This window comes from Pantherophis guttatus, chromosome 9 (assembly GCF_059756535.1).
Source record: "Pantherophis guttatus breed Tessera chromosome 9, ASM5975653v1, whole genome shotgun sequence".
Taxonomy (NCBI): Eukaryota; Metazoa; Chordata; class Lepidosauria; order Squamata; family Colubridae; genus Pantherophis; species Pantherophis guttatus.
Window position 1 is genome coordinate 32,641,668 of NC_142071.1, and position 17,418 is coordinate 32,659,085.

At 47.8% G+C, this 17,418-nt stretch overlaps 1 protein-coding gene and 1 long non-coding RNA gene across 3 annotated transcripts in view; both read left to right on the forward strand.

The window, feature by feature from the left end:
• Positions 1 to 1,476: 1,476 nt before the first annotated feature.
• The window catches only part of DSCAML1 (DS cell adhesion molecule like 1), a 102,304-nt gene continuing 86,362 nt past the window's right edge, over positions 1,477 to 17,418 (forward strand). For both annotated transcript variants that reach the window (XM_034425125.3, XM_034425126.3), the window contains exons 1-3: positions 1,477 to 1,765; positions 10,771 to 11,088; positions 15,265 to 15,411. In XM_034425125.3, the coding sequence (XP_034281016.1) occupies positions 1,714 to 1,765; positions 10,771 to 11,088; positions 15,265 to 15,411 (517 nt within the window). In that variant the 5' untranslated portion in view covers positions 1,477 to 1,713. The remainder of the gene's footprint in view (positions 1,766 to 10,770; positions 11,089 to 15,264; positions 15,412 to 17,418) is intronic.
• On the forward strand, positions 2,477 to 3,332 carry LOC117670175 (uncharacterized). The gene is made up of 2 exons (XR_004592587.3): positions 2,477 to 2,531; positions 3,157 to 3,332. It is a non-coding gene; the product is annotated as an uncharacterized LOC117670175 (long non-coding RNA).

Here is a 17,418-nt window from a genome sequence, read left to right on the forward strand (position 1 = left end):
TTGCTGGGGGAGATTTTGATCAAAAGGCTTCAGAGTTTGAAAAATCCCCACCGGTGAGAGATTCCTTTGGAGGAACTTTCCAGAATACGCTGCTGCCCTCGCATTTAGGGCAGGGGTGGAGAACTACCGCCCGTTTATGACGTGTAGACTTCAGCTCCCAGAATTCTCGCATGCTGACTCAGGAATTCTGGGAGTTGAAGTCCACAAGTCATAAAGGGGCTTAGTTCCCCACCCCTGCTTTAGGGGAAGAAGTCCCAGCTGAGCTGTCTTTGGGATTCCATCTCCCCAGAGCAAGTAAGTCGATCTGTGGCTGGCTTGCCCTTTCTCTCCTGACTATGCAGACCCCGAGGCCCCCCAGAAACCTCTCCCGCTCCAGGGGAATCTTCCTGCGGAACGTTTCCCGGGTGTTGGGAGTTCAAGGCTTCGCTCGCTCTGCCTAATTCAGACTTAGGCCGTTCGCTCTGCTCGCCTGGTCCACCCAGGACTGGCCGAGAGCGGGGGCGAGGTCGCCAGGCCAGGGCCGGCGCGCTTGGAGAGCAGGAAGAGCGGGGCCCGTCGGGGCGTCACCGGAGAGGGATGGGCGGGGGGAGCGGCCGAATGCTGAGGCGCAGCGCGGGAGGGCCGAGAGGCGGCAAGGTCGGTCCTTGACCGCCGGTCACGCACGGGCGACCCCACGGCTCAGCCCCGCCTGCCCTTCTCAGGAGGGGCGCTCCCGGTCCGGTTCCTCAGGCGGAGGCCGTTTCCCCGTGTGCCGAAAGGTCCCCACGTGTCGCAGGCGCGCCCTCCAACAGCCGACCGGCTCCGGCCGAGACTCCGGGAGTGAGGATGAAGCCGTGGCCGCTGGTCCCCCGGAGGACCTGAACCTGGGCACGGTTGGCCGGGGAGTCCATTTCGATATGCGAATGGCTCGGGTCGCGCACCTGCCGGGCCGGGCAGGCTAGTTGCCCCGGGGTCGACTGGCTTAGGCCTTTCCAACTGCGCCAGACGGCCGTGCCTGACCGCCTGAGGGCCAGCCGCCAAGTCCCCGACGGGTCCGGAAAACTTTTGTCTGCCGCGGAGTGGAGACACCGGCAGTCCCTCCTTACTGGTTACACGAAGGAGAAACCAGCTGCTCGGCGCCGGAACCGCCTGCCCAGCCCAGGTTCGGCCGCGAGCAAGAACAGCCCGTCGCCTTTTCCACTGTCTCTTTCCTCGGAAAGGCGAGGCCGACGAAGAGGAGGCCGCTCCCAGCTGCCGGAGGTAAACGGGGGACCCAAACCGGCACTCGGGGGCTTCAGCTGGGAGCCGGGCCGGGCTGAGGGGAGGCGAGTTCCCGGGCGGGCGGGCCGCACAGAGACCCCTGCGAGGTGGCGCTCGCCCGCCCGCCTTAGCGGGGCACCTGTCCAGGGCCCGGCGCGGAGGCGCCCCTTCTCCCCCTCCCGGCTGGTGGGCGGGGATGTGGGAGGCCGCCCGCTCCTCCTCCCTCACCGCCCGCCCGCCCGCTCGCTCGCTCGCTAGCTCGTCCGCGCGTTCGTTCGTTCCTTCGTTCGCTCGCTCGCTCGCTCGCCGGCTGACAGTCGGAGCGGCTGAGCGTAGCGCTAGGCTGGCGGGCGGGCGGGCTGGCCGTGAGGAGCGCGGAGCATCCGACGACGGGGGAAGCTGGCGAGGGCCGGCCGGGGACACGGGCAGAGGCAGGGCGCCCGCCCGCCCGCGGCATCGGCCCCCCTGGATGGCATGTGGCTGGTCACTTCTTGCCTCCTGCTGCTCAACTCCTGGACCAGCCCAGGTAGGCGGCGGCGCGTCGAGCGGGCGGCGGCGGGTCGCCCCGTCGGGGCGGGAACTTCAGGACTTTCTGCGGGAGCTGCTTCCCTGTCCTGGCCGTCCTTCCCTCCAGGAGAGACCGGAGCAGCTTGCGATCCCTCTGCCCTCCCCAGCTCGGTAGGGGCAGCGGCTAAGCGTGCCCAGGCTTGCCACCGAGGCTGCTCCTGGCGGCCGGCTAATAGCGTCCCCTCTTTGCCCCTCTGGCGAAGGGATGGCGGCCTCCCTTGGGCCCCGGACGGCTGCCGCCCCTTTGTCCTGCCGCCCGCGGTGGGTGCCGGCAGCCCCTTTTGAAGAGGCAAGGACTGCTGTGGGACCATTTGCCTCCCGGCCTCTGCCGGGACTGAGCAGTCAGCTCCCCTCCGACTCTCAGCCGGCAGCCGCACGGTTAGAGCCCTGAAATCATTCAATAGGAAATTAAAATGAATCCCACCCACCTCCCTCAGCCCATCGCTGCAGAAATGTCCTTAATTACATGAATGTCGGGTAGACTCTAGCGCAGCGTTTCTGCCAGTGCTCCAAGCGAGAATGTTCAAGGCTTAACGCGGAGCGCGTTACTTTTAGAGCTTTGTTCTCTTGTCTCCAGTTCTCAAAGTAGATGGAGAACCATCTTTGAAACCCAGGAAACACATATTCCCAAGCCCGGCGGGCCTTTAAAATCTGGAAGTGCTTCTATCAATCCAACTCGGCAGTTTGATAGAGATGGGATGGAATCGGAGGGGCAGCCTTAGGGGGTAGGTGGAAAATGCAATTGCTTCAGATGCTTCAGCTTCAGATCAGGAGCAGCGATCTTGTGTGTCAAAACTGGGGCCAAACTAATGAAGCTGTTGAAATGAGAAGGCGATGGGAGGTTGCCTTGGATGAAATTACAATCCGATGTAGAGTAATCGATCTGCGCTGCATAAAAGAACGGGCAGCGGGAGCTTCTGCCATCTGTTTGGTGCAGGAGCTTCCAGCCACATCCTGCAGCCGTGGCGGCAGCATTTCGGGGGTGCCTGGCTCTTCTTCGGCTTCATAGGTTCTGGCATCAGCTATTCTCTCCTGCTGAGCAAGTGTCTCTACCTTTGGTTCAGTCAGAAACGTTGATGGGGGGCAAGATACAGAAACAGCATTTACTTATTCCTATTTATTCCTTCTAGGGACATGCCCAGATATCGGAAAATGGGTGATTAATCATCCCAAAACTTTTTAATTAAAACCAGGGCTCGCCTGTTTTTCTAGAATGCTGCCCAGATCTTTCTCCTTGTCGCTGCCATCCATGCCAGCGTCTGATTTGCCTTCATTTGCATTTTGACTGTGCGAAAGGCAGGGGAAAAAAGAAGACACAATCTGAGCTGAGACCCTTTTGATTTTTCACAGCCAGACTAATAACTTCATGTGAGATGCAATGATCATTTTCAATGCCGGTGGCGAGGAAGGTGTCGGGGCTGGTTTGGTTTTTGTGGAGACCAAATCGAACAACCTTCATTCTGAAAGAGAATCTTCTACTGCCTCATCCCTTTTTGGAAGCCATGATTAAAAAATAAGGATCCTAACTGCTTCTTTGTTACCAAGTATTATACTGAAGCGGTTCCAGAAAGTGAATAATAATGCTACAGAGGTTAGGTGACATTAAGAAAAGAAATGGAATGTCTTAATGCATGAAAAATCTTTTCGATATTTAATATAATGGTGCATCAAAGCACAGAAGCTTAATAGTTTGTGCTGTATGAAATGGGCTCCTGTAGAACAAAAAAACCAACTGTTTGTACCAGGATATCACGGAAGTTTGGGAATATCTCTCAGTAGATTAGATCTTTTTGGTATCTTCATTATTAAAAATCCCCACTTCCCAATGAATGGCTTACAAGGACAGGTTGGGAGTTTGTTGGGTGGAGCTGGGTGCCACGGCTTTTGTGATGGGAGAGGGAATAGAAAAGAACACCTTGGTTTCCTGTCACAGGCTGGAGATGGTCCAGGTGCTTAGTGTGATGGGAACACCTGTCATTTTCTGTCTTCTTATTCAGTTCAGGCAGCCATAGAGTCTCCATTGAAAACCTCCCTCCCCCCACCTCACTGTGCCTTGCTTTGTTTGCCATGGAAATTAAACATGGATCCTCATTAAACTGGGAAAAAACTGGCTTTGCACATCCCAAGTTCTGCTGAGCAGTTACATTCAGAGCAGGTAACAGATGGGGCAGCTGCATCTTCCCCACACCCAACCAGTACTGACGGACCTCAAAGCCCTCCAAAACTGGGCAGTGGCTGCAAAAGACCTCTTGGTTGGAATCCACCTGGAAAAGTTGCCCTTGTCTAGAGGGAGCTGGGCAGAAATTCTGGCTTTGCCATTCATCCTGTAGGCACCTCCTGTCCCTGGCAGCACAGCAAGAGAAGAAGGGGGGTGAGCCTCCCCATCTGTTCCTGTCCGCATCGAAGCTCTGGGGGAGAAGGAAAAAAGCTGCCTTCCTTTCTGTGTTGAGAGCCTCCCAACATGGCGGCCCACCCATTCTGCAGTGTGCTGCTGGGAGGTGTGAATTCATCCCTTGGTCAGGAGCAGAGACCGAGCCCTTGCCAATCTCCAGCAGCCAGGAGGCAACTGTTCCCAGAACAGGAAAGGGAACAGCCAGTTTCCAAATGAGGAATTGCATTTTCAGAGGCCTCGTCAATTTTAGTTCCTTGCGAAATCAAAAATGGGCAAAACCATTTATTGCATCTCAGTAGATGCAAAGAAACCAGGGATGTTCTATTTTTGTGGAACATTTTAGTTCTTTCCGGTTATAGGATTACCTTTGCTTTATGCACACTATTTAAGGGTTCCTGTAGCCTTGGCAGCTGGACTTCAAGACCGCATGCCAAGGTCCCCCTACTGGCTCATTGGTAGCTTATTCTGTTGTCAAGCTTTGTCTTCCAAAGCCCCTGACCGGATAGGGTCTCCAGGGTCTCCAGTGGATAGGGTCTCCTTGCCCTGATGTGGGTAGGGGCAGGAATCAGTAGGTGAATTCAGGAGTCGGATGCAATGGGTGAATGCTCTTCCCTCCCCCTACCCCATTTGCTTACAAATCCCAGTAAGGAAATGCTTGCTCTTAATGCCGGAGGAGGGTACAGCACAACCCACCTCTTTCCTTTGCCCATCTGATCCCCAAACTATGAGGCAGGCCTGGAAAAGGCATGTATAGTCTATCCTCTCAGTGATGGCAGGTGGGGGCTCCTTGGGCTGCAGTCTCCCCCACTAACTGGGACAAGGTCTTCCTTATGAGTCACAGCATTTGCATGTTCATGGCTCGGCCCGAGACTGCCTTCCTCTGGCATGGCTCCTCTTGTCACATTTTGACAAAGGCTATGTAGCCTCTCAGAGAGAGGCAGCCTCCTTTTTGGCTCCAGCATGTGTACATGCCTCCCTGCCACGAGTGGTACCTGGGCAGAGAAGGACTTACTGGGCAGCCTCTTTGTAACCTCCACTGGGTGAGCCTGGTCACCCTGCCCTGCCTGTCTCCTCCCCTGCTAATCAGCCTGGAACAGACCCTGCCTTTGAGGGATAGAGGCTTGTCTATGGACTGCCTGGTCTCCTACCTGGCTGTCAGGTGACTTTTTCCAAGGAGGCAAAAACCTTACTGAAGACTGTGTAGGTGACTAATTTCAGCCAAGTAAAGTGGGAGGAATGACATTTAGGCTGGACCAACCTCATGAGAAGGGACAGGATGTGTCTTCTGGTCTCAGAGGACAAATATTTGCTCTTCCAATATTGCTGCACCAAATCAGCTCTGGTCAGCTAAGCAATAGCAATAGCAATAGCAATAGCACTTAGACTGATATACCGCTTCACAGTACTACAGCCCTCTCATTTTGGAGGGCTGTTCTTTGGCTTTCCAAATCTTTGTGCAAGAGCAGCCAACTCACAGGGACCACTTTTACCCTGAAGATGACTAACTGGTAGTGATATCTACATTCTTACTGTTTTGGCCCTCCTGGGCCAATCAGCCAGCTGACTCTGAAGGGGGACAGCCAGGAACATGCTGTGCAAGGGGCAGGTATCCCTTACAAGAGGCCCTCTTTTCCTTTGAGTTTGGTTATGGGACGTTGGTGGGGTCTCCTTTGCACAATCAGGGACAGCTGCAAGTGGTAGAGGGCTGAGAAATTGATTGGCTGGGTTTGAGACACCTCTGTGATTTACATCTGTAAATGGGGGTGGATTCTCTAGCTAGGCCAGTCTAACTTTGCCAACATTGTAAAAGTTGAGCGAGGAAAACAAGTCAATATTGGAGTGGAATGATAAAGATTCCTTGAACAAAGCAGAAGCATTAATATTTCAATACTCTTAGGTTGCAATATCCTGCAATTTTGGTAGATTGCTCACTGAGAACTTGAAAATGTGTTTTTTCCAGTGCTGGGAATGCAGAATCTTTATCTGGGTACCACTGTTGTGCTGCCCTTTGTTTCTGTAGGGAGGCCCCCTTTTTACATAATTTCTGAAGGTAGAATCTAAATTAATGCCTCTGGTATGTAGGTTACATCCAAGGCTTGTGACCAGATGCCAGAAGTGATTTCTGTTTTAAAAATATTGCAGGCTTTTCCTACATTTTTAATCTCTCTTGCTGATTTGGAGGCAGTTTTATGAAAGATGGAATTAGGATGATGTACACCGTTAAATGGTAAAGGAGATTAGATGGATTTAACTCTATGCGTCTGTCTCATAACTACCACCAATCCTGTAACTTCCATTTTATATGAAAAATCTATTCTGCCCCTTTTGACCTGCAGAGGCTTTACCAGCCAATCTGAATTTCTTCTCTTTATTTATGAGATATTTTGCTGTTTTCTCTTCCTGGATTTGCACTCTCCGCTGCTCTTCTGCCAGGGACTCTTTTTCAAGGAAGGTGTGTGCCAAGTAGGCTGCAGAGAGAGCTCCATGGGAGGCAGCTGCCACTTCTCGGGTGCCCCTTTGTCTCTGGAAAGTGCACTCACTGGCTTGAGGCACTGGAACTGCTCCATTATGTCATCTAGGCTATGTGTCGATTTCATTAAGGACTTCCCAAAATATTTGTCAGCCACTTTTCACCTCCCCCAAGGGTCTTATGCTAAAAGAAATAACACATCAATACCAATTGTTTAAAAAAAACAAAAGTTAAAATATTGCATAGCAGGGGTACAGTAAAGGTTGCAGAATGTGCATGCTGTTAAGGATCTTATAGAATCATAGGGAATCATCATTATTTCAAGTGAGGATCTTTCTCTACGAAGCTGTCTTCTTCCCAGTCCCCATGGAGAACAAATCCAGACCCTCTTCCCACCTCCAGAACTTGGAAGGCTGCTGGCAGAAGAGTCGCCTTCTCTTCTTTAGATTAACACATACTCTACTCTTTTAACCATTCTTCACAGAGTTTAGTTGCTTTGCCTTTTTGTAATTTTTATATTTCTATTGTGAATAATCATCAGTTAACATATTTGTATCTACAAGGGCATAGAGATATAAATGGAGGTTCTCATATAAATGTGGCTTTGTGTTGATAAGCATACAGTATAAAAGTAGGTAGATTGCATATTTTGTATATTTATTATTTTAATTGAGTCCCATCCAGCTCCAAACAACTCTGAGTGGCTCACAACATAAACTGATCAGCGCAGCATATCACATACTAAACATGCAGAGAAGATTCAAATCTGTAAGGCCCTACAAAATGCTTTCAGGGCAGAAATTCTCTGGATCTCAGGGGGAACCTCATTCTAGAAGGCAAGTGCAATGACTGAGAAGGTGAGCTTCAGGGGTCCTAATAGATGTCACTGTTGACTCAAAGGAATCAGTCCCTACCAACTCTTGGATTAATGTGGCAAGGCTGACACCACAGGTATTCAGTCCTTCAGATAGCCAGGCCCTGTGTCATGAAGGACTTCATAGATTATAGCCATCACCTTAAACCTCACGTAGTAGCAAGCAAGTACAGCTTGTGAAGCAGAGCTGTCACATGGGCAACCTAAGGCATGCCCATCACTGCCAGTGATGCTGCATTCCAGACCATTTGAAGCTTCCAGGTGCTCTTCAAGGGCATCCCTGAATTTCTAGAAACTTTCCACAAATTACCTAAGGTAGTTTATTAGTGAAGTAAAATAGAGGCTACAATAAAATCATAAGGTGCTAGACAATATCAAGCTTTGATGTTCTCTTTGACGTGGCCAGAGAATGGCCAAGATTTTCATGGTGTATAATTCTCCATGATGTTCCAGGTGTTGTATTTGTTAATGTGATTTTCAATGAGCCGAGGACAGATGTTTCCTGAAACTCCGAGGACCTTTTGCCTTAGAAGAGTACGTAGCATGGTTGGTTTTCCATGGGGCAATTTCAGCTGTTTTGAAACCCACCAGCTTCAAGGGGCATTCATGACCCTCTGCTGGGAAGTGAAGGAAAGCATTTGAGTTATCGTTTTTCTGAACACCAGCCAAAAGGGCTTTGGTGCTACAGTTTCCAAATGGCTGCCATGATGATGAAAAGACAAAACATTTTTCCCATCTTGCCTAGCGCTAATGGTCTCATCACTGCTTTGTGATGGGATGTGAATTGCTGTGCCCAATGCAGCTTTAATTCCTTTCCTCAAATGAGCAGTTGGGATGCATCTTCCCTGGAGGGCCAATAAAGTACTTGGCTTGGAATATTAATAGAGGAGCTGTTTTGCGGCTGCTACTGTTCCTCTTCCTCTGATCTCAAAAGCAGTGCTAGGGAAATAGGCAGGCAATGGGGAGCCCCTTGCCTGTGGGGCTGGCGCAGGAAGGCTCCGTCCTCCATCTTGGCCTTGCCACCTGCCTAAGCGCAGCTGAAGAGAAGGGTCAGTCCAAATGGCTCTGGGGCCTCCAGCTGCCACCGAACCCTTCAGCAGCCAGGAAGAGGCCTGTGAGTGGGAGGGTGGGGGGGGCTGGATCTCAGCCTTGCAAGGCGCAACCGGGGCAGCCCAGTGGGGCCTGGAGTGCAGCAGGACTTGGGAAATGGCGGCGGGAGCAGCAGGGCTGTGAGGGACTGAATTGTTTTAGGCCAGACTAAAACGCCAGAGCTGCTTTTGCTTTGGCAGGGGCGTTATGTGAGCATGTGGCCTCCTGGATTCCATGCCTTCCCTTGCCAGCTTCTTGTTCCCAACAATATTCATTGGTGATTCTGAAATATACACATCTTCCTGGATTTCCTGTCAGTGCCGTTGAAGGTCTTTTGGGATGGGAGTCTCAGTTTTGGCATGGCGGTAGATTTAATTCAGAAAGGCTGGCCCTGGAGATGGCCTGGGCTTGAGAAAAGCCCACCTGATCAAGAAAAGCTTGTACTTTTCATTCAGGAGCCCGTTCCCTGGTCTGGAGCACTTTGGGGGAAATTTGGTGGTCCGCAGGCTTGTGAGTGCTAACTCATGAAGCTTTTCCTAGCATTTATTCAGAATGTGGCTTCTATTCTATTCAACAGAGCCTTTCTCTCTGTTCTTCTCTCTGGGGTGATGGAGGAATGCTGCAGAGATGCCTGCAGGGACCTGGAAACTGCTGCCTTACCCACTCCTCCTCTAAGGGGCACAGCTTGTGAAATAAGGGACCTGCTGGATGAGCCCACCCTTCTTCCTCCCAGGGCCCAAAGGGACATCTCTAGGGACCCAGCAGCAGGACCTTCCCTTTCCCACCATAGTTTCCCTGCAAGGGGTATATGAAGACAGGCCACCCTTGCCTCAGAATTTTTTTTTTTTTAATTTGATTTATATGCCGCCCTTCTCTGGAGACTCAGGGCGGCTTACAATGCGTTAAGCAATAAGACTAACCCTCATCACCCATGAATTTTTTCAGTCTTCTTTTAAGACACCCAAGTTATTCATCATTGTCCCATCTTGTGGGAATGAATCCCACAGTTTACTGATATGCTCAGTTCCAGTATGCCTCTTGTTGATTTACACTGAAAAAATTAATCAATCAATTCACTAAGGTGTGAATCAGACACCTTCCAGTCAGGATCATTGAGTGACCATTGATCCTACTGTTTGGGTAGCAATTGTGTGCGTGTGTGTGTTTATGTGTGTGTGTGTGCCTTCAAGTCTGTTGACTGCAACACTGTTGGCAAGATTTTGGAACTGGTTTGCCACTGCCTGCTTGCTAGGACTATGACTGGCCCAAGGTCATTCAGCTAAGGTGGCACTAAAATAGATGGCTTTTCCGTTTCTAACCTGGTGTTACGTGCAAGAAATCAAGAAGAAGGCAGTTCAAATGAATATATATTTATTGCATGCTAACACTCCCTACAAGAATCTGAACTATTAATGGTCCAAGCAAATTGGCGGTAAATAAGAGTCAATGGAACTGAAGGTGGGCTGGATTTAGGTCTCTTGTGGGCAGGAAGGGACTCAAGACTGATAATATGTTTGACCCAGTGGTGAAATCCATTTTTTTTTACTATTGGTTCTGTGGGCGTGGCTTGGTAGGCATGGTGTGGCTTGGTGGGTGTGGCACGGGAAGGATACTGCAAAATCTCCATTCCCACCCCACTCCAGAGGCTAGCCAGAGGTGGTATTTGCCGGTTCTCCGAACTGCTCAAAATTTCCGCTACCGGTTCTCCAGAACCTGTCAGAACCTGCTGGATTTCACCCTTGGTTTGACCCCTCCCTCAGGCTCTGCCTGGTCATCTCCTACAGCTGGTGCCTTCACCACTATGTTGACAGCTGCGTTGGCTGTCACAAATCAAACTGTTTGGAGGACGGGGAAAAAATACTGATTTCCCTACTAGGCATCATGTTCCAAGCTTGGGCTGTATTCACCCCTCCCCCAACTTTTTTAGCAAATGCATCTAATCTCTATTAGCCTCCAAATCATTTGAGCTGCTCTTTTCTGCACTTTTCCTAACTTGCTTCTCTCCTCCTTCCAAGGGGCCCATGGTACTTGGATGAAGGGGAGTGCTGAGCCAGGAGGAACGAGGGGAGGCAGGGGCTTTGCAAGTTCAGGTGATCTTGTTCTTTGGGAACTGCATTCACTTTCTGCTTGCCCCCATAGCACACACTGAAGATGTGGGTACCAGCCTCTATTTTGTGAACGACTCCATTCAGCAGGTGACCTTCTCCAGCTCTGTGGGAGTGATCATCCCTTGTCCAGCAGCAGGATCACCCAGTGCCACCCTTCGCTGGTACCTTGCTACTGGGGATGACATCTATGATGTCCCACACATCCGCCACGTCCATGCCAATGGAACTCTTCAACTTTACCCCTTCTCGCCATCTGCCTTCAACAGCTTTATCCACGACAATGTTTACTTCTGCACTGCAGAGAACTCCGTGGGCAAAATCAGGAGCCCAAACATCCGGGTCAAAGCAGGTATTGGCTGGCTGAGGGAGGGCAGTCCTTCTTCTCGACTGGTAAGGGAGGTGTTGCTAGCTAAATTTAGTCCCAGAGAATCATATTTGCTGGGGGAAGGAAAATACACTGGGATGCAATAGGAGGTGGTATTCAGCCGGTTCGGACCGGTTCAGGCGAACTGGTAGCAGATATCACATCCTGGATCTATGCTGTCCTATTTAGGCACGTTTTTGAGGCCGGGCACCTGTGCATGTGTGTGTGCTCACATTTTTGGTGCTGGGCGAACTGGTGGGTAAATTATGTGAATCCCACCTCTGATGCAATAGGTCTTCAGGAGATCTCTTCAGGAGATCTGATTCTGCTTTCTGGATGGCACATTCCTTTGTGAGCTACAGGCTAAGCAGTTGGAGGACTAATTAAGCAGAGGGAAGGGAGGAGCAGGTGGGAGACCATTTTTGGTCAAATGATCAACCAAGTGGGTGGACAAGGAGCCCCATTGGTTTCATTAGGTAAACTATTAAACACCAGTTGCCAAAGTGCACAGACCAGCTTGATACTCAACTTCTTCCTTCCTTGCCTCATAGGATGGGATAGGACATTAAAGACCAAGAAGTGAACTATTTACTTGAGTTACAAAATGTTTCTATATGTGCACATGATTTTATTTTTATTTTGAGGGCTCCGTGCCATGATGATTTCCTTAGAATTCTTAATAGGCAGCCTTTAACCTTCTTCCTTTGTATTCTCTTCTCTTGGATGTGAGGAGCAAGGGGGAAGAGACTCTTTTTAAATAGACTTGTGATAGTCCTTATTTCTTGCAATTTTATTTCTTGTTTCCTTCTGGTTGGGAAATTAGCTCAATTAGCTCAATAGCTTCACAGGGGGTTAGCCAAATAAATGCATTGCAGCAGCCACCTAGATCTTTGGAACACCAAGACTAGATCCGTAGTCATTCTTGGGTGGTATCAATAATCAAGTGTTGTATATATCTGGGACCTCCATCCACTGGCTCATTCTCCATTGCAATGGAAGTTCAGCAGGGGTCAGGCCTATGAAAATTCTCCCAGGTGTCGTGTCCAAAATTACATGTCTCCATTTCTTCAGTTGTTAGGGCCCAGCACAGAAAGGAGCAGGTTCAGGTGCAAAGAAACTTGAGGTCTGCCTGGAGAAGCTGAGGTACAGCTTCTGTCTTGGGAGTGGGGTTTCACTGAAGGGCCCCTGGAAGCCCCCAGAGATATCTAATGCATCTGATCATTCTGGAGGGAAGTTCGTTCAGTGGGAGCAAGCTAAAGGATTTGTCTGCTGTGGTCAGGCGGGGAGAGATGCACCTCTGCCCATAGGCCAAACCTTAGCTACGAATGGAGAGCAGCTGACCCACTTGAGGCTGAGTCAAGGCTACGATTGTTTAGCTTCAGTTTGCAGTTCAACTCAAAAGGTACCCCATGGAATCAGAAGAAAGCACAGAACCTTTTGATTGGTGATTGGAGGAAGAGCTCCAATATTTGGGGCTTCATTAATTAGAAAAATAAGTGAATGAATGTGAACATGGTAGAAGGTATAAAGTTATGAATGCTTTGAAACAAAGGATTAAAGCATTTTTTTCCTTCATCTTGTTAAATCTAAACCCAATGGAGTCGTCTGAGATAAACGGATATGGAAGAGTCCCGAAGGTGATTTTTCAAAAGGCAACTGGACTTTCTTTGTTTTTGCTTGAAGACATTTCGTTTCTCATCCAAGCGAAACGTCTTCAAGCAAAAAAAAAAAAAAAAAAAAAAAGAAAGTCCAGTCGCCTTTTGAAAAAGCACTTTTTTCAACTATGACCTGGATGATTGAGAATCTCCATAGACATTTGGACATGGAAGAAGTTGAAAGCAGGCAAAGAACAATGTTTCTTTGACATTGTGTATTTTAAAACGAAGCTTGCTGCCTTGAATGTGGCAAGTGTCAGGAAAACCATTTTATGCTTCTTGTCTGAATTCTGAGCTGATAAGGAACAGCAACAACAAGGAGCCATGTGTGAGAATGGGCTGGGCACTCATGTCCTGCTTGTGGACTTCTCAAACTGGACATGGAGTGGGCATCTTCTCCTCCTCAAAGAGGATAGTGGGAGAACTTCCTCGGAAAGAGAGGGTATATTGGTGATTGACAATTGATGGATAGAAAACCAAAGAGCAGGTTCAACTCTGCTCAAATGAAGTTCTCCATAAAATGGAACAAATCAGAATCATGATGAAGTAAAGGGAGGGATATGAAGAGAAATGCTTTAAGATTTTTGTTTTGCTTGCTTCGTAGCAAGTTCTGTTTGATTTATAATAACATATTTCATACTATGATCATTCTTTGTACATTAAAGCAATCTTGGGGGCATGTTAAGCCCTGTAACTCCTGCTAGGTCTACCTTTAAGAATTTTATCTGAACAGCCTATATCCAATTTAGCAGAAAAGCTAAAACAGGGTGTCCACCTATAAAGTATTATTCAATGGTGAGGACACCTGATATTATGAGGTTGGGAAAAGGGCAAGGAATGAAGGACAGGCAAGAGGGAAGCAAGAGAGGAAAGAGTCCTAAAGTACAACTCCTCCTTGCAGCTGGCCATTTGGCTAATGCTGGCCTTGGAATGTAAGTCTGGATAATCATCTATCGGAGAAGCTCTGGTGGATTTTACACTGAAGAGAAGGCTTGACTAGACTACCTCTGAGATGCCTTTTAGGTCTCTGGTTCTATGAAGTTCTGGAAGTTTTCAAAAGCAGCCTCTTCTTTCTTTCTTTGTCAGGTGCCCAGCCCCCTGCAATTCTACTCTAATCTTAACTCACAGCCAGTTTGACCTCTAAAGATCTTTGGGGTTGGGATCAAAGGGTACCCTGTGTGCTTGTGTTCCTGTGAACATCTGGGCTAGGCTACCAAGACAGACTAGCAGGAGTTTCCGGGGAGGAGGTAACAGCAACAGTGAAATGCCACCCCCTAGAGAGGCTTATTTGGCACCTGCCTTGGTGACACTTTGATCCCCAGAAAAGGCTTGTTTCTTTATTCTGTTCTTTCATTTTACACTGGTTTTAATAAGCTTTCCATTGAATTGTTTTTTTTTTTTGTGCAGAAATTCATTTTTAAGAATCTCAGTTAAAAGCCACCCATAGCAATCAGTTGCACTGAAGACAAATCGTTAACCTGCAACAGTTTTTCAGGTTAAGAACATCTTCTGTCAGCCTTCAGCTTATGATGGGACATGTGCTGTATTTCCCATCTTTGTCTTCTCCTGTTTTGACTAGAATGAGATTTTTGAAGCTGGAAAATCAGCAGATCAGGATAAAATACATACCGTATTTTTCGGAGTATAAGACGCACCTTTTCCCCCCCTAAAAGGGAGTGAAAATCTAGGTGCGTCTTATACACCAAATGTAGCCCCACCCACCTCCTTGCAGTGACCTCCTTGCAAGCAAACAGCAAGAAAAAACAGCTCCTTTCAGCTTCAGCACAGCCTAATTAGCATAAGTTGATTGGATCAGCCTCCCGACTCTCAGCTGATTTGCTCTCAGCTGTTTTGCGTAGGGCTCTGTAAATTGCTGGCACATATTTTTTTTCCCCTTGTGCTAATCAAGCTATGCTGAAAAGGAAAATGAAAGTAAAGCAGGCTGTTTGCTGTTACAAGGCAAAATTGCTCAGAGGCAGAGGGAGATTTCTTTTTCTTCTTTTCCTCACCAAAAAAGGTAGGTGCGTCTTATACTCCGGTGCGTCTTATACTCCGAAAAATACGGTATATAAGGTGCAGTCTTATCCTAATTATTGAAGCTATGGTCTGGGGCATTCTTTGGTATACACCCTGTAGGGCAGTGGTGGGTTTCAATTTTTTTTACTACTGGTTCTGTGGTTGTGACTTGGTGGGCATAGCTTGGTGGGTATGGCTTGGTGGGCATGGCAGGGGAAGGATACTGTAAAATCTCCATTCCCTCCCCACTCCAGGGGAAGGTTATTGCAAAATCCCCATTTCCTCCCGATCAGATGGGACTCGGGAGGCAGAGAATAAATGGGGGTGGGGCCAGTCAGAGGTGGCATTTACCGGTTCTCCAGAACTGGTCAGAACCTGCTGAAACCCACCTCTGCTGTAGGGTGAAGAGATGTGGGAAGGTGTGAAATTAATTTTGGGTGAAGTATACAAGTTGCTAACCTGTCTGCTCACCTATTGTTTTTCTTCCCAGTGTTCAGGGAACCTTACACAGTTCGAGTGGAGGATCAAAGATCAATGCGTGGAAACGTGGCGGTTTTTAAGTGCCTCATTCCTTCTTCAGTGCAAGAATATGTTAATGTTGTATCCTGGGAGAAAGATACAGTTTCTATCATCTCTGGTAAGAGGGGTAGCGGCAGTGTTCCCCTTTCTATTGCATGGTATTTCTAGGGGATCTCCTGAAGGTCTACTTTTGGGTGTGTCTCCAAAAGTCATTGGTCAAAAGTACAAGCTGATCAAGCTGATTACAAACCTTGGCTAGGTTTTCCTCAATAGTAGATCTCTCTGAGGATATTTTTTGCTTCAAGTGGTTTGCCAAGCTTCTAACAGGTTTTTTACCATTCTCCCAGTATCTTTGACTTGGGATGTCAGTACAAGTTTAATTTGCTCTGGCACTATTCAGCTCAGACATGTTTAGTTGTATCTCCTTGCTTAAACTTTGGTAGGATATCTGGCCATGTATGCCCAAAGAGTTTGGAATTTATCTTTCAAATTTGTCTCATATATATCTTAATGGTTTTTCTTTTATATAGCCTGTGTGATAATACAGCTGTGCATGTCACCTTTATAAACTTTGCATTCAAAGATTGGAGAAATAGCCATTCCTGCATGAAATTTAAAAGAGAAAATGTGAAGCTGATTTTTTGTTCATGTCAAGAGATAAGGGGATTGGGATTGGTTGCTGTCATGAAATAGGAACTAAAGGTAGTCCTCACACAATGGCCATAATTAGGATTGAAATCCTAAAGGGGGAGGGCCTTCTCTGTGGGGGCACCTACCCTCTGGAATCAATTGCCTCCAGAGATAAGGAGAATCCAAGACCTCGGTGCCTTCCGCCGTGCCCTTAAAACCTTCCTTTTCCAGCAAGCCGGGCTGGCCTAATTTTTTTTTTAAGTGTTTTTAAGTGTTTTGTTTATTGTTTTTAATTAATGGGGCCAAATTTATATATGTATATTTTAACTGTATTTTAATATTTGTATTTGATGTTTTTACTTGGCTGTTCACCGCCCTGAGTCCTCAGGGAGAAGGGCGGTATACAAATTCAAAATAAAATAAAATAAAAATAAATAAAAATTTCCATCGCTAAGTGATGCAATCATAAAGCGCCATGTTGGTGATGATGCCTCATAGCAATGGCAGTTCTGGCTGCCTTCCTTAAGCAGATCCTGTGCCGTCATTAAGTGGATGATGTCCCATGGTCCTGATTTGTGATTTCCTGACAGCTTCCCCATTGACTTTGCTTGTTGGATGCATTACATCACTGGGACACTGCAATGTCATATTGCAAGTTGGTCACTGAGTGCCAGGAATCACAATCTTATGACCACAGGGATGCTGCAGTGGCCAGAACTTTGAGAACCAGTCCTAAGTACCACTTGTTCAGTGCTATTGTAACTTCAGTGGTTGGTGAACATGTGGTCATTAAACAAGGATCACCTATATACAGAATCAAAGTTTGTGCTCATCTTGGAAATATATTAAAATGGAATCCACCATAGATGAGTAGCTTTCTTGAAACTGTCTTACAGTGAAATACTCTTGAGTGAATTTGAGGGCAAAATTCTACAAGGCCCTGCAGTGGATCTTCCATCCAAGAGAAGATTTCATAGCCTTCAGTTGTGCAAAGGCTATAAGAGTTTGAATAGGCCTGGAAGAGGAAAAAAGGCATGTGCCTCACCCCTCTATTTGACCTTTCTAGAGTACAAGCTGCATGATGAAAAGAAAGGGGAAACAATAAATAGCTCATTGATTTGTGTTTGCCTAGAGCATTTTCTGTTTGATCTGTAGGATAAAGGTTGTCCTTTTTTGAGAAATTCCAGATAGGTCCTACTGGTCTTGTGATCTTGGAGTCCTGATTTTAAATGCTGTGGCTTGGATAGCTTGGAGGTGTTGGTGAAATGGATGGAACGTACTTGGCTGTTGAGGTACTTCAGAAAGCTGGAGTCTACAACTAAGAAATGTTCCTGTATAATCTAGTGGGGAAATTCCAACCCCAGGTTGATGGGTGGGAGGGAATTGTCCAAATTTTTCTTGGCTATGTTGCTGCTCCTGCCGGAAGTACAGCTTTTGTGTGTATGCGTGTGTGCGTGTGTATGTGTATATAACTTGCTTTCTTTGAAAAAAAGCT